The sequence below is a fragment of the Apus apus genome, chromosome 21, assembly GCF_020740795.1.
Source record: "Apus apus isolate bApuApu2 chromosome 21, bApuApu2.pri.cur, whole genome shotgun sequence".
In the NCBI taxonomy this organism is placed as follows: domain Eukaryota; kingdom Metazoa; phylum Chordata; class Aves; order Apodiformes; family Apodidae; genus Apus; species Apus apus.
In genome coordinates, this window is record NC_067302.1 from 5282479 (window position 1) to 5298043 (window position 15565).

General features: G+C 48.8%; 2 protein-coding genes across 3 annotated transcripts; both read right to left on the bottom strand.

Annotated features, from left to right (window-relative positions):
- Positions 1–1314: 1314 nt before the first annotated feature.
- LOC127393196 (zinc finger and BTB domain-containing protein 8A-like) lies at positions 1315–15211 on the bottom strand. Of its 2 annotated transcripts, none has more exons than XM_051638073.1 (4): positions 15128–15211; positions 4622–5570; positions 3043–3212; positions 1315–2169 (listed from the first exon to the last, which is right to left on the bottom strand). In XM_051638073.1, the coding sequence occupies exons 2-4, from the start codon at positions 5544–5546 to the stop codon at positions 1840–1842; spliced, it is 1425 nt and encodes a 474-aa protein (XP_051494033.1). In that variant the 5' UTR covers positions 5547–5570; positions 15128–15211; the 3' UTR covers positions 1315–1839. The 2 variants fall into 2 exon arrangements, with proteins under 2 accessions (XP_051494033.1, XP_051494032.1); XM_051638072.1 differs by lacking the exon at positions 15128–15211 and adding an exon at positions 6667–6779.
- ZBTB8A (zinc finger and BTB domain containing 8A) lies at positions 7827–15169 on the bottom strand. The gene is made up of 4 exons (XM_051638070.1): positions 15128–15169; positions 13071–14038; positions 12415–12584; positions 7827–12004 (listed from the first exon to the last, which is right to left on the bottom strand). Exons 2-4 carry the CDS (start codon positions 14008–14010, stop codon positions 11672–11674), a joined length of 1443 nt encoding a protein of 480 aa, XP_051494030.1. The 5' UTR covers positions 14011–14038; positions 15128–15169; the 3' UTR covers positions 7827–11671.
- Positions 15212–15565: the final 354 nt, after the last annotated feature.

Sequence of the window (15565 nt, forward strand, 5' to 3'; positions counted from 1 at the left end):
CCACGTAAGTGTTAGTCATCTATATTAATATATCCATAGTTATTAAGTACTTATAGAAAGGGCATTAAATTCGCCTTTTTTTTCATTCCCAGAGCTGTGGGAGGGGCAGTTTGGAGGCAGCGGCCTGTTCCCTGGAAGGCCCGTGGTGTGACAGGAGCCCCTTGCTGGCTCTGACCCCCCCTGAGCTGGGGCCCCCTGGGATGGTGAAATACTTGAAAGGGGCTAATTAAAAACACGCCAGGCCTCCTTTTCTTGCTCTTAGATGAGCAAGTTCTGTGGTGTGTGTGTGTGCATCTGTGTGGGAGCAGCCAGATGCTGCAGGGAGTGTTCTGGGAGGCAGATTCAAGGGAGGTGGCACATTTGCCAAAGGATACTTGGTATTTGTGCGAGATACTGGGGTGAGGATAGAGTGGAGAAGTGCTTGGGAAAGATGTGCACTGGTGGTTATTAAGTATATAAATCCCAAGTTAATACAATCCGCTAAACTGAAAATGCCTGGAGTTTGGGAGAGCCTCAGGGAATTATTACACAGGCGTGTCCTGTTCTCACTTTTCCCTAAGTGTCTGTAAACGGCAACTGTTGGAGACAGGGAGGACCTTGATGTGAACCAGTATCACTGTTCTCAATTTCTCTACTGGGAATTTTTGCTTGCTTGGCAGTAACCTCAGGCTACAGATTCTGCTAACAGGAAAGGAAATGTAGCTCAAAATGAGACATGAGGACAAGCAGTGGCTCTTCATCAAGCACACCAACTGTGCATACCAGGCTCTGCTGTCAGGCAGAATGTTTCTTCTATGCATTCTCTCTGAGGTGTTTTTTTTTAAATAATTTTAGTACTAAGCATTTTCAGTTTCTCGAGCAAGTGAAAGTTCTCTGACCCAAACGACTGGAGGTAAAATTATTTAAAAAGCTGAAGAGACTCCAGAATTACAAGGGTTGCTTAAACTCTAAAAGGGAAATTGTCCTCGTAGACAAATGTTTTTATGCTGTTGAGCAGCCCATTAAGCATTCTAAATTTATGAGTAGGAGAGGCTTTCTAAAGCCATAAGTGCCCCCCTGAAATTAAAGGGACTTGTCCTCTTTGTTATCTTGGTATAAAAACAGGAGTTTAAGCAAATCTTGCACCAACCCTGGGGAAAAAAAATAAAAAATCCTTACACCTGTACTTCCAGTGACTTTTATTTGGTTGGCACCATGTTAGTGTATCTTTGTTAAAAATTCACAGTACAAAAAAGTGGCATATATGAAAAGGCAAACTCATACTACCCCAGTGCACTACAGGTGCTCTGTTCATTGCCACCCATGGCTCTGTGTTCTTTAAAACTACTCATGCTTTTCTGAACCATAAGAAGCAGTAACCTCACTCAGAAGACAAAGCTCTCATAATCCTGTTCTTCAGCAGGAAGACCTCCACTTGTTTTCTTTCCTCTTAGGAAGTTTCTGAAGTGTTTATATATGTTAATTGCAGCATCAACAAAAATGTGGCTTATATTTCTTGGCTGCTTACTTTATTAAGACATTTTCAAAGCAAATTATCAATATTTGTTTTTTTAAAAAATCACATCTTTATTATGAACAGGAGCTCTAGCAAGTCTTTGATGAAATGTAAACCAATTCTTCTAATTAGTTTCCAGATAATAAGAACCTTCTGGATTATATTTAGAAGTAGTTACTCTGCTGCATGTCTGTAAGGACAAAAAAAACCCTCTTTTGTAGCCCATGTTTTGCTTCTCATAACAGAATTTTAGCAGTATTTAATTTTAATGAAAGTAATAAACCAGCATTAGTTGGTAGGACAATTTAATCTTGAATACAACAGAAACAAATACACAAATATATCTACCTAAGATTTGGTTTCACCTTTTCATCTACCTCATCTGGAACATCACTATTAACATGTCGGACAACCAAGTTATATGGTTCCTCCTCCATTGTCTCTTCATCTGATTTCTGTTCCTCCTCCAAAGCCCATTTGGAATGTTTGTTTCCCTTGGAGGAGTCAGGGGAATGTTCTGCATCTAAATCATCGGGGATGCTGTCAAAATTAGCTTCTGCCAGACACTTATGGCACAGTCTGTAGCGTCTTGTTCCTTGCTGAACAACACACCCCGTTAGGTCAGTTACGTGGCGCTTGCATTTCCTGCAGATCAGTTTGCCAGCCTGGTGTATCTAAAGAGATTTAAAATTTGCAAATCAATCATAGAATCATTAAGGTTGGAAAAGGCCGCCTAGATCATCAAGTCCAACCTTCAGCCCTACATCCCCATGACCACTAAACCATCTCCCTCAGCACCACGTCTACCAATTTTTTTAACACCTCCAGGGACGGTGCCTCCACCGCCTCCCTGGGCAGCCTGTTCCAAGGCCTGACCACTCTTTCAGTGAAGAATTTTTTACTAATATCCAATCTGAACCTCCCCTGGTGCAAACTGACCCCATTTCCTCTTGCCCTATATCTGGTCACTAGGGAGAAGAGCCCAACACCCACCTCACTACAACTTCCTTTCAGAGAGCTGTAGAGAGCAATGAGGTCTCTCCCCTCAGTCTCCTCCAGGCTGAACAGCCCCAGCTCCCTCAGCCTCTCCTCATAAGGCTGGCTCTCCAGACCCCTAATCAGCCTAGTTACCATTCTCTGCACCCTCTCCAGCACCTCAATGTCCATCCTATACTGCAGTGCCCAAAACTGCATTCAGGGCTCAAGGTGCAGCCTGACCAAGGCTGAGTTAGAGGGGCAGGATCCCCTCCCTGGTCCCGCTGGTCCCACTATTCCTGGTGCAGGCCAGGATGGGGTTGGCCTCCTTTGCCACCTGGGCACACTACTGGCTCACCTTCACCTGCTGTCAACCAGCACCCCCAGGTCCCTCTCTGCTGGGCAGCTCTCCAGCTACTCCTCCCCAAGCCTGTAGCACTGCTGGGGGTTGTTGTCAGCACTCACCAAAAAGCAGATTTATTTGGGTGGGGTTTTTTATTATTTATTTTTCTTATTTTATTTTATTTTTTTTTAGAAAAAGAAGATTCCCAGAAGCATTGGAAGCAGCCTACCGTTTGGAAGTGGTTCCGTAAATGCTCCAGGCGGGTGAACCTTTTCCCACAGGCTTCACAGGGGTAGGGCCTCTCCCCTGTGTGGCAGCGAAGGTGTCTCTTCAGGTCTGCCCGTCGCTTCACCGTGTGCGTGCAGAAGGGGCACTTGAATCGCATCCGAGGTAGGTCATCTGGGACAGGGAAACACAGGGAAAAACGTCACTGAATCCTAGAATCACAGAATGGCCGGGGTTGGAAGGGACCTCTGGAGATCATTGAGTCCGATCCCCCTGCCAGAGCAGGACCACCTTAGGCAGGTCACACAGGAACCCGTCCAGGTGGGTTTTGAAAGTCTCTAGAGAAGGAGACTCCACAGCCTCTCTGGACAGCCTGTCCTAGGGCTCCATCACACTCACAGTAACAAAGTTTCTCCTCATGCTGAGATGGAAATTCTATGTTCTAGCTTATACCCATTGCTCCTTGTCCTATTACTGAGCACCACCAAAAAGAGACTGGCCCCTTCCTCTTGACACCCACCCCTCAGATATCTGTAGACACCAATAAGATCCCCTCTCAGTCTTCTCAAGACTAAACACTCCAGTTTAGTTTGCTTCTCGTAACAGAATTTTAGCAGTATTTAATTTTAATGAAAGTAATAAACCAGCATTAGTTGGTAGGACAATTTAATCTTGAATACAACAGAAACAAATACACAAATAGATCTACCTAAGATTTGTTTTCACCTTTTCATCTACCTCATCTGGAATATCACTATTAACATGTTGGACAACCAAGTTATATGATTCCTCCTCCATTGTCTCTTCATCTGATTTCTGTTGTTCTTAGGAGAGATGTTCAAGTCCCTTCATCGTCCTCATAGCCCTCTACTGGACTCTTTCCAGTAGATCCCTGTGTATCTTGAACTGGGGAGCCCAGGTATTCCAGGTGTGGTCTCACCAGGGCAGAGTAGAGGAGGAAGAGAAGCCTTTATTTATGTAGTAGTTTGATTATTTTTCAGCTTAAATAATATTCTAGGATATAAAGTTCTAAAAATATGCAATAATAAAATATAGGTAGATTAGTTTCCAAAGGAATACACACAAGGATATACCTGTCAACTTTATTTCACCCTCTCAGACACACACTGTCAGTCCATCAAGAGCTTAGATGCTTCATGGAGTATGGCCAAAAACTCATAAAATTTGGGCTGGTTTGGACCTCAAGAGAAATTCAGCATCTGCCAGTGATGTGACCTTCCCTTGTGAAGGACTTAGACTGGACTTAGGTTGAATTCCTTTATCACTTCCAGGTATTGGAGACATTACAGGAGAAATTCAGTCCTTTGGGTCCCCAAGCCAATTACAGCTCTTGAGGCTTCACTAAACTCCACTTGGGTCCAAGTAATCTGGCATGTTTTAACTTTACAGAATACCTAAGTCAAGCTCTCTGATTCTAATACTTATGCCCTGTCCTGGCTTCAAAGTCTCTCATTCTGTTAGGTATTATCATAGAGGAGATAAAACAATCTGCAACTCTAGGCAGCATTTTGGTTCTCATCCAAATAAAGGCAAACTTTGCAAAACCACACGGATTTTTTTACCTTCGTTCCAACTACTCATGACACCTAAAATGGTGGGCATTGAGGTGTACAGCTCCTCTGCCTTGAGCTCCATGAACTCGGGAGTTCTTGAAAGCTCTTGCTCCAGCTGGTCAACAGACCACCTCTTGGGTATCACCTCCGAGGTGTGATTGTACCCGCGATCAGTGTCATTCTCAGCATCCAGTTCCGCCTCTTCCCGGGCGATGTGGCTGGAAGAGGAGCCGCCGCCGCCCCGCTGCGCCTTGTGCTGCGCGCTGTCCCGGCTCTGGGACAGCCCCAGGTGCTTCCGGCGCTTCCTCGCCACGCTCTGTTTCCTGCCTCTTCTGGAGAGCTGCGTCTCTGGCAGCTGCAGAACCACCTGCGAGGACAGGCAGCTGCCGTAGCTGCTCCAGGAGTTTTCGTTCGCCACGCTAGTCTTTTCATCCGGGATGGAACAGGAGCGCCTTGGGTTGCTCTTGGCTTTCCTTCTTGAGCGGTAAAGGGGCGGATGAGCTGGTTCACTGCTTGTACTTTTGGCCGAAAGGCTGAGGTAATGATCCTTTTCCTTCTCATTGATATCCAGTGAGGACTTAATGAATGTCTTACAGACATTCAGGATCTCTGTCATCTGCAGGTAGCTGGCAGCTGACATCACCTCGATCACGTTTTGACCGGTTAAGGACAATATGCCTGAATACACAAAGTCCAGGATAACCATAAATGTCTCTGGAGAGAAGACCTCAAAAGTAGCTGTTGTTGGCTGAGTGGTCTCCTTCGAGCTCTGTGAGAGGAGCATTTTGAAGTACCCGCTGCTGGCAAACAGCACATTGCGATGGGCCTTGAAGACCTTGCCCTCCACCAGGATATTGCAGTCACAGAACAAGTCCTGCTTCCGTTGCTCGTTGAGCTGCTCCAGGAGGTGAAACTGGTGGGAAGAAATCTCCATTCCAGGGAGGAACAGGAAAGTTCACTGTGAAGTGAAAACCAAGAATAACCACGACAATTGAAACCAATGTTGCTGAATTCTAAAGAGATGAGCTCTGTTTTATTAAACACGAACACCGTGCATGTTGTCACATTCCCAGCCTCTCTCCAGCCTCCCCGCAGCCCCTATCCCGCATAATAACATGAGAGGAAACTGAACAACTCTACAAAGGTGAAAAGATGCCTCAGCAGGACCCCTGCACGTCCTCAGCGAGCTAAGATTACACTGATGAAGTTGTTAACGGTTCACAGACCGACAAAAAGGACCGGCCCTTCCGCCGTGGGGAGTGCCAAGGCTAACGGGAGGCTGTGCAAGGAGCTCGTTACCGGTGGGCACGGCCCTCCCGGAGCGCACGGGACTGCACAAGGCGGCAGCGGAGCCCCGGTCCCGCAGCCCGCCCGGCCCGGGCTCCCCCGGCATTGGCGGAGGCCGCCGTCACTCACCCGCTCGCCCGCCCGAATTGGCCGCTCGGCCACGGGCAGCCCGGGACGCCCGACGGCGGCCGGACCCGCCCGGCAAAGCGCCGACGAGCTGCCCGGTACCGCCGCCGCCGCCGCCCCCGCTCCCGCCGCGGGGCCCGCGGCAACCGGCGCCCGCCCGAGCCCTCCGCTCCGCCCGCCCGGCGCTCCGCTCCCCTCCGCCGGCCGGGCCGGGCCGGGCCGGGCGTGCAGCCCGCAGCCGCCCGCCTCGCAGCGGAGCCCCGGCTGCCGCTCCGCCGAGCTCCCCGCCGCCCGCTGCCGCCGCCCGGCGTGTCCCGAGCCGCCCCCGCCCCGGCCGCCCGCAGCCTCCCCGCGCTGCCCGCGCCCCGGCCGCCCCCTGCGCGGCCCCTCCCGCCGCCCGCTCCTGCCCCCGCGCAGCCCCTTTGTTGCCGCGCCCGGGGCTGCAAATGGCGCCCGCGGAGCTCCCTGCCCGCCGCTCTGCAGCCCGGGGGGCCGGCGGCTCCGGGGGGCGGCTGCCAGCGGGCCGTGCCACACGGACCCCGGCGCCCCCGGAGGCTGCGGCGCCCGGGGCCGTCCCTTGCAGCAGCCCCATCTCAGCCGCCCGGTGCGACCTATCGGTGCACAGAACAACCGGCACTTACCGGGCGGGTCCTGCGGGTCCTGCCGCGCAGCCGAGAGGAGCGGGCGGTGGGTGCGGGGTCCCCGGGGCTGAAGGCGACGCGCTGGTCCCGCAGCCCCGAGCCCTGCGAGCCCGAACGTGTGAGAAACAAAAGGTATTTGCTGACGTGGGCGTTGGACAGAGACGCCCGAGGGCTGGGGACACAATTAAAGGGGCAACGCACCGATTGCAGGCGCAGCCCCGCGGCTGCCTCCGCCCGAGCGCCCCGCAGCCGCGGCCGCTGCCTCTTCCCACACCCACATCCCGCCCGGGAGGCCCCGCTGCCTTCCGCAGACAATGCATCGCTATCGTGCAAGGCCACTCTGGATATCCGGAAGGCACTACCTGAATGAAAAATACCTCTCGTTCTGCAGCGCAGGATATATTGTATCACTCAGCAGCAATTTTGTAACAGGGAAGTTTTGTAGTCAAGACAATGGGGATAATCCAAACCCGAAGTACTTCAAGTGCAGCAAGATGGATTGTCCTTTTTTCCCCTCTTCTGTGTGGAAAAAGAAAATCATATCAGGATGCCCGATAGAAGACCAGACACTTTCCATCTTCTTTCTCGAGATCATTTGACTAATTCGGAGAAGGAACCTGTGCGGGTCACCTTGTCTCCTCCCCGCGGTAAAAGAGCAGTTCTCATGTGCACATTAACAAGTGTCAGGTTGGAGTGAAAGAGCAACAGCTCAGCCAAGATACTGAAATCTTTTTCCTGCCGCTCCTTCAAGTGTTTGTTTGGTGGGTTTTTTTCAGCTGAATCAAGTTTCTTTTCAGTAATAAATGGGGCTGAAGATACAGAGCTATTGGTGGGCTATCTGAACTTCAACTTCAAACTCTTGAAACTAAGAGACCAAAATACAAGAAAGGTAGACATGGCTTGGGAATGGGATAACCTCCCACAGTGACCAGATGCTTCAGGGAAGAAATGTAGCATATTCCATCACAATTTCATATCCAACAGAGATTATAATTTATTTTTTTTTTCCTATGTTATTGAAAAATGGAGAGAGGTCCCAAAATCCTGGAGGATGGAGTATTCCTTCTGAAGAGCCAGGAGTGAGGGAAGGATGATACATGTAGCCAGTCTTCCACCAGGTATTTTGCAGACATTTTCAAAGCTCACATTATGTGTTTTTGCCTTTCCCCCCCCCCATCTCAGTTCTTTAGAACCAAAATATACTAAAAGGTTGGAAAGGGAGATTCATTCAGAAGTTGTGTTTTGGAGTCTAGGGTTCCTTTTGTATTAAATTTGGAAAACAAAGCAAAACAAAAAAACCCACAGCTGAACCTTTAAGATAAAGGACAAATATCATTTTTGAGGGGATTTTAAGTACAGAAGTTTACATCATTTAATGGCAAACAACAACAACAACAAAAGGGATATGATATGAAGGATAAAAACTTAATCAATTATCACACAAGCCATTGGTTTATGTGGCAGGTGGAATTCTAGTTAAGAAATAGCTGAAAAGGGGATAAGAGAAATGTTTTTTTAACTCAGTGTTTCAGCCTTTGAAAGGATTGGCAAGATAGTTGCCAGAAAATAAGACTGATTAAAGGTGAGACATGAAACAGAGGATGAGGAACCTTGGTCTTCACTCTTGACTGTGCTACAATCATGGACACAAGCCCGGCAAAAAGAGGACTAAGGACAGACAAGGAAAAAAAGACAGACACTGGGATTGCACAGAAAGTAGAGGTGCAAAGGGGGAATGTCTCTTAGCTGCACATCCCTCCGGGGGAGTCAGATGAAAAGGGGAGTGGAAAAGCAAATTACAAGACAATGACACATTGAAAACCAATGAACGATCAGAAGATACATTAAAAAGTAGCACTAAGGAGCATTCAAAGCAACATGGAGATGATGAAAGAAGTGCAAGGACAACGTAATTTTTTTATAAAACAACAAACTGTTTGAGGGGAATCACAGAACTGTTGGTCACAGGGGAGCTGTGAATGTCTCTAGTCCCACCTCCCACAGGAAAAAGGCCAGCACCAAGACCAGATGAGCCATGGCTTTGTCTAGCCAAGCTTTTGCTTTCCTCCCTGTGAAAAGAATCAAAATGTCCTGCTAATGAGTGGGATGTGATCCAAACAGGAGATGGAAGAAGACAGTAGTCAGATGTAATGCAAGGGGGTGGAAAGAAAACAAACAGGATTGCTTGCATTTAGAGAAAACCAAGCAAGATATAGATGACTGGCTATGTGAAATGAAGGACTTAGAAAATATAAGGCACTTAACATTTATCTTGTCTTGCAATACAAAAATAAGGAAACAACAACTGAAATTAAGGCAACAAATGTAAAAATGATAAGATTTAAAAAATACAAAACATAACTGACCTGTGGGAATTGCAGCCTTGAGCTACAACTCCAAGCTTAGATACTTTAAAAATGGCTAGATACCTAGTTATGCTACTGAGAATAACAATAACGTATAAAAAGAGTAAAACCCCTTGTTCACCAGGCAAATCAACAGTTCACCTGCCTACATTTTAAAATATATGTCTAAAGGGACAGATTGTTCCATTTGTCCATTATAGTCACATATTTTTCTGAAGCATCTGGTCATCAGTATGCCTAGATTTACAGTACCTAATTAGAGCATTGATCCAACAATCCCTTTGCTCCTCTAAACACCCCCAGGGATACAGACACACTTAATAGTCTCACCTTTAAGATTTCAGGCCTGGAGTAACACTTATTTTCCCTTCCCCTCAATCCACCCCAAAACACACACACAGACTAATGCCAGCCTCTGTATTCCAGGACAGCAGGCACCAAGACCTAGAATTTATTGTGCATTCTGTTTAATGTAAAGGGAAATGGAAAAATCTCTTAAATTTTATTTCAGCAAGCATTTTCCCTTGAAATTTGATCACAGTCATTCCATTTTCTTTCATGTATTTCTTTGTTCTATATTTGATTTAGTTAAGGTTGCTCAGAAATATTTCTTAGCCATTTAATAATATGCATTCTAGAAGTAATAAGCTCCAAGAAATTAACCAGCTGTTGGCACCTCGAGTCCATTTTGTGAACTGCTGACCAAAGTGTAACATGAAATTGAGGCAAGTCTTTCTTGGAAAAAGATGTTTTCATATGGGTCATCAGGGAGTTTTCTAAGTTCCTCCCTTTCCAACCCTACACCCCCCCCCCCGAATCTAAGCCAATGGACAATAATTTTGGTAAGGTACCACTTCTCATCTCCTGAGAAGTTACAAACTGCTTCTTGACAGCCCAGCAGGTTTGAGGGGAAGGATGTTTGATACCTACACTGTGAACTTAGGAAGAACTGGAGCTGTCACTGGAGAGACCTGCAGGCTGGTCATCTGGAGGGAAAATGCTGCACCCTCTGGTAATGACACTAATAAGGCTATACAGTTTTTACACAAATAAAAATAGTGACTTCTTAGCTATCCCTGGGAAAGAGATTATATATTCTATAGATATATGGGATTGCTCTGTAATTAAGCCCAGGTTTCAGCCAAACATGCTACAAAGTTGTAAAAAAGAAAAAAAAAAACAACACAAGGTTTTCTAAAGCCTGTACCCATGGAGCTCAGTGATCACAGAATGAAGGCTGTATTAATACTCAGGTCTGTCCAAAAGATGCAGAGTAAAAGCATCCCTCTGCTCCTCTCCTCTTTGCTGAGCTGGTTAAGATAAACTTATTCAGTAACAAAACCAAGTGGCTTATTTTGTTATGGAAGTAAAGTTTCTTTACCCTTAGTCAGCTCATCTCTTGTAGTCTAATTGTTGGTAAAATCACACAAAGATGATGTCTAGAACTTCCAGTACATCTTGTTCTCTCTGGCATATAGTACAGACTGAAATAGGTGCAAGTATGTTCTCTTGGTGACCAAATAAATTGGGGAATATCTAAATTGAGAATGATTCCATCTTAAAACTCACCAGTTTCCACTCAGTACAGGTCAATACAAACAAGACTAGTCAATAGTTCCAGATGGAAAAATCTCATCAGTTCCATTTCTAATGATACAATATATATACTGTACAAATTGTTCTGCTACTGGCAAATCAAACAGGGGACAAAGAGAGAAAACAACAGCTACAGCAACCTTGGAAGGACTGGTTGCTTCACCCTGGCCTGGAGAAGCTGCCACTGGCAATGCTGTGGATGAAGGGCTCCCAGGCACCTCAGTCTGGCACTTTTGAGAGGTTTTTTTATAAAAAAAATATAGTATTTTACCAGAGCTTATTAAAACACAGCCCAGTCTGAGTTCCCAGTTTTCAGAATGAATACAACATCTACTGGCATCAATTAATTCTGTGACCATTTCACCTCAGATGTGTTGACTAGGACTACCACCCATGTTTATTTTCTTGTAAAGAAATAGGTCTTGAATGAATGAGCTGCTAAAGATTCTCCTTATTCTAATAAATTCTACAAGAAAGTGCTTTTCCAGCCAAACATTTTCATATGCTTTTTTCTTAATTAGCTGCCTTTTTTCCATATAATATGAAGGCTTCATGACATTTCATGGAAGATTTCCTTCATTTCTGAACACTGAAGAGAGGTTTCCTTTATATTCTGGTGTGTTGGGGTGTTTATACTTTATCATCAGACACTATTACATATAATCCCCACATCTCTACAAGTTTAAAAAGTGGGCAATTTATGTGGCTTAAAAAAAAAAAAAGTATTTAGGCCTTGCTCCCTTGAAAGGGGTTTTGAGAAGTGACCCATTGTCTACTATAAAAAGGGATTCCATGTAGCATTGGAGTTTCCTTCTTCATCCATTATTTTCTTCAAGGATGGATTATTTCCAGTGAAGCAAATATGGGTATTCTGGGAACAGAACTCAGAAAGGACTCCATGGCATGTCCATCACCACGTGCAAGTCTGGACCTGTTCAAGAGAAACCAAGTTGTCCCTGTAGGCTGGCAGCAGGCTGGTGGAGGGCTCATGGTCAGACAGTACCTTCTCCTCTTAAACAGAATTCCTAATCCCTGTCTTGCAACTACCTAATATTTGGTTTTACTTCCTTTTCATCTGCTTCATCCTCACTGTCATCCACTTGCTGGATGACCAAGTCGGTTGACCCATCCTCCACAATCTCCACATCCGATCTGTTGTCCTCCCCATAGTGCCACCTGGAATCCTTATCCCCATCCTGTGGGAACTCGAGGGGTGCTTCAGCCTCCAAGTCAATGCGAATACTGTCTATGCCAGCCTCAGCCAAGCACTCGTTACAGAGTCTGTAACGCCTTGTCCCCTCCTGGACCACTTGTCCCGTCAGCTCCGTCACGTGGCGTTTACACTTCCTGCAGATAGGCTTGCAAGCTTGGTGAATCTGGGAAAATCAGAAGGAATACCTTTGATAATGTATGCAGAAAGAAGGGGGTTTTAAGATGACAAAAGCAGGGCTGGAGTAGGGTCAAACGGCAGCGTTAACTCATTCCAAGGGGCAGTCATCAAGTGTTACAAATGAAACAGGCACAGGCACTGCCACTTCAGCTCTGCCACAGGCCTTGCATGGAGCAGCACCTTTGCAAGCCACCAATTAACACAGAAATTCATCCCCTTTCATACAAATTACACTTCAAATTAACTTAAACAAAAACCAGATTCATTTTCCATGACCTCTTTTTCTTTACCGGACTCAAGATTATCAACCAGATTCGCTTGTGCTGTGTTTCATTCTGGCTGAGACAGATTGACACATTAAAAAAATAATATAATGCAGTTACTAAAAATACCTACTGTTCGAAAATGGCTACTGAGGTGATCTAGCCTGCTGAATCTTTTCCCACAAGCCTCACAAGGGTAAGGGCGCTCTCCTGTGTGACAGCGAAGGTGTCGCTTCAGGTCTGCTTTTCTTTTCACCACGTGTGTGCAGAACGGGCACTTGAACCTCATCCTGGGCAGATCATCTGTTAGAAAACAGTGTGATTGAAAACACTGAAGTTGTAACACGGCTGGTCACGTAATGCTCTAGGAAAAGGCACTATAAGAGCAGAACAGCAAATCACTTTTATCTAATAAATAAATAAATAAATAAATGATCATGGGTCTTTTCATGCACAAAGGTCTGTGTTTTCCTGCAAACTACACAGGAGTGCAGCAAAGGAGAAGGAGTTGACTGTTAGCTGTATGAAAATGAGCTTAAGAATATCCCAAAAGATCACACCTCAAATTTGCAAGATGAAGCTGGAGAGACACTAAAGGTTATGTATCTTGACAGGCTAGTTTTAATAAAACAGGTACTTCAATCATTCACAATTATTAAAAAAATAACAGCTAAAACTTTCCAAACTCATATTTTTTGACAATACAGAAGTGTTTTGGGCAATTGTACACCCTTCAGTAAAGGACATTTTCTCCTGGACAGATGATTCACAAATGACTGCACCTCTTACCTTCAGCCCAGTTTCCCATGACACCCAGGATGGAGGGCATGCTGGCGTACTGCTCCTCTGCTTTTGAAGACTTGGATTTACTAGAAGATCGGGGCGATTCATGCTCCTGCTGTGACACAGCCAAGCTCCTCGGGATCACCTCAGCCCCTTGGCCGTACTGGTATCCCACGTGAGGAGATCCCACCTCTGTGTCAATCTGAACCTGCTCCTCAGCCGGAGCGATGTGGCCAGCGGGCTCGGCAGCCCTCTCCTCCAGTTTGCTTGATTTATAGTGAGGAATGTCAGAAGGCTGCTGCAGTCCTAGGTGCCTGGATTTCTTCATGGAATCCTGCCGTTGCTCGTGTTTGGGCAGCTGCTGCTGGGCATTTCTTTGAGAGCTCGGATAGTAGCTGAAATTGCTCCAAGCATTTCCACCCATCATACATGTCCCTTGGTCTGGACTTAGGTGTGAATGGGGGGGGCTGCTCTCTGCCCTCCAGCCAGCTCCGTACAGGCAGGATCGCTCCACGCCGTTGGAATTCACATCCTTGTCTGACAGGCTGAAGTACCGATCCTTCTCCTTCTCACTAATGTCCAGAGATGACTTGATGAAGGTTTTACACACGCTGATCACATCGGTCATCTGCAGGTAGCTGGCAGCTGACATCACCTCGATGACGTTCTGGCCAGTGAGGCACAGTTTGCCTGAATACACAAAATCTAGAATAACTGTAAAGGTGTCAGGAGAAAATGCCTGGAAAGTAGCTGTTGTTGGCTGAGTGGTCTCCTTCGAGCTCTGTGAGAGGAGCATTTTGAAGTACCCGCTGCTGGCAAACAGCACATTGCGATGGGCCTTGAAGACCTTGCCCTCCACCAGGATATTGCAGTCACAGAACAAGTCCTGCCTGCGCTGCTCATTCAGTTGCTCCAGGAGGTGAAACTGGTGGGAAGAAATCTCCATTCCAGAAAGGATGGAATGAAGAGTCGCTCTAAAACAGAAAGAAAATAAGGAGACTCTGGACTTCGGTGCACTTCAGCGTCTGACATCTTTACAAATAACCTCATTTATTCAAATCTATAAATATATTTAAATTACAATGCGCACAACATTCGTTTTTCCAAGAAGAAAAGGCTGATGAAACGCCAGATAAACCAGAGCACGTTACTTGGCAGGGATGTGCAGCTACCGGCGGGAGCATCCCCCTCCCGAGGCGCAGGACAGGCTGCCCGCAGCGCTCACGCACCCTCGGCCGAGGCGAGGAGCCCTCCAGCAGCTGCGGAGCGTGCCCGCGCCTTCAGCCGCCGCTACCGCATCGGGCTCCCGCCCTCCCCGCCGAAGGGACCAGAAACGGCCCCGCAGCCCGCCCGGCCCGGGCTCCCCCGGCATTGGCGGAGGCCGCCGTCACTCACCCGCTCGCCCGCCCGAATTGGCCGCTCGGCCACGGGCAGCCCGGGACGCCCGACGGCGGCCGGACCCGCCCGGCAAAGCGCCGACGAGCTGCCCGGTACCGCCGCAGACCCCGCTCCCGCCGCGGGGCCCGCGGCAACCGGCGCCCGCCCCAGCCCTCCGCTCCGCCCGCCCGGCGCTCCGCTCCCCTCCGCCGGCCGGGCCGGGCCGGGCCGGGCGTGCAGCCCGCAGCCGCCCGCCTCGCAGCGGAGCCCCGGCTGCCGCTCCGCCGAGCTCCCCGCCGCTCGCTGCCGCCGCCCGGCGTGTCCCGAGCCGCCCCCGCCCCGGCCGCCCGCAGCCTCCCCGCGCTGCCCGCGCCCCGGCCGCCCCCTGCGCGGCCCCTCCCGCCGCCCGCTCCTGCCCCCGCGCAGCCCCTTTGTTGCCGCGCCCGGGGCTGCAAATGGCGCCCGCGGAGCTCCCTGCCCGCCGCTCTGCAGCCCGGGGGGCCGGCGGCTCCGGGGGGCGGCTGCCAGCGGGCCGTGCCACACGGACCCCGGCGCCCCCGGAGGCTGCGGCGCCCGGGGCCGTGCCTTGCAGCAGCCCCTCGCAGCAAGGCTCGCTCCGGAGCCGTTTCCGCCCTCAAATCCCGACGCCCGGTCTGGCCTGCTGGCGTGCCAGAGCCGCCGCTTACCGGGCGGGTCCTGCGGGTCCTGCCGCGCAGCCGAGAGGAGCGGGCGGTGGGTGCGGGGTCCCCGGGGCTGAAGGCGACGCGCTGGTCCCGCAGCCCCGAGCCCTGCGAGCCCGAACGTGTGAGAAACAAAAGGTATTTGCTGACGTGGGCGTTGGACAGAGACGCCCGAGGGCTGGGGACACAATTAAAGGGGCAACGCACCGATTGCAGGCGCAGCCCCGCGGCTGCCTCCGCCCGAGCGCCCCGCAGCCGCGGCCGCTGCCTCTTCCCACACCCACATCCCGCCCGGGAGGGGATGTGGTGCCTTCTCACACCTTTATGTGTAGCAGGGACCTTGATGACCCAAATCCTTCTTTAACGCGCCTGCAGCTTCCTCTGAAAGGAGATGTAACATAGGTTTTTTTAAATTTTTTGTTGTCCTATCTCTCAGGTTCTGGA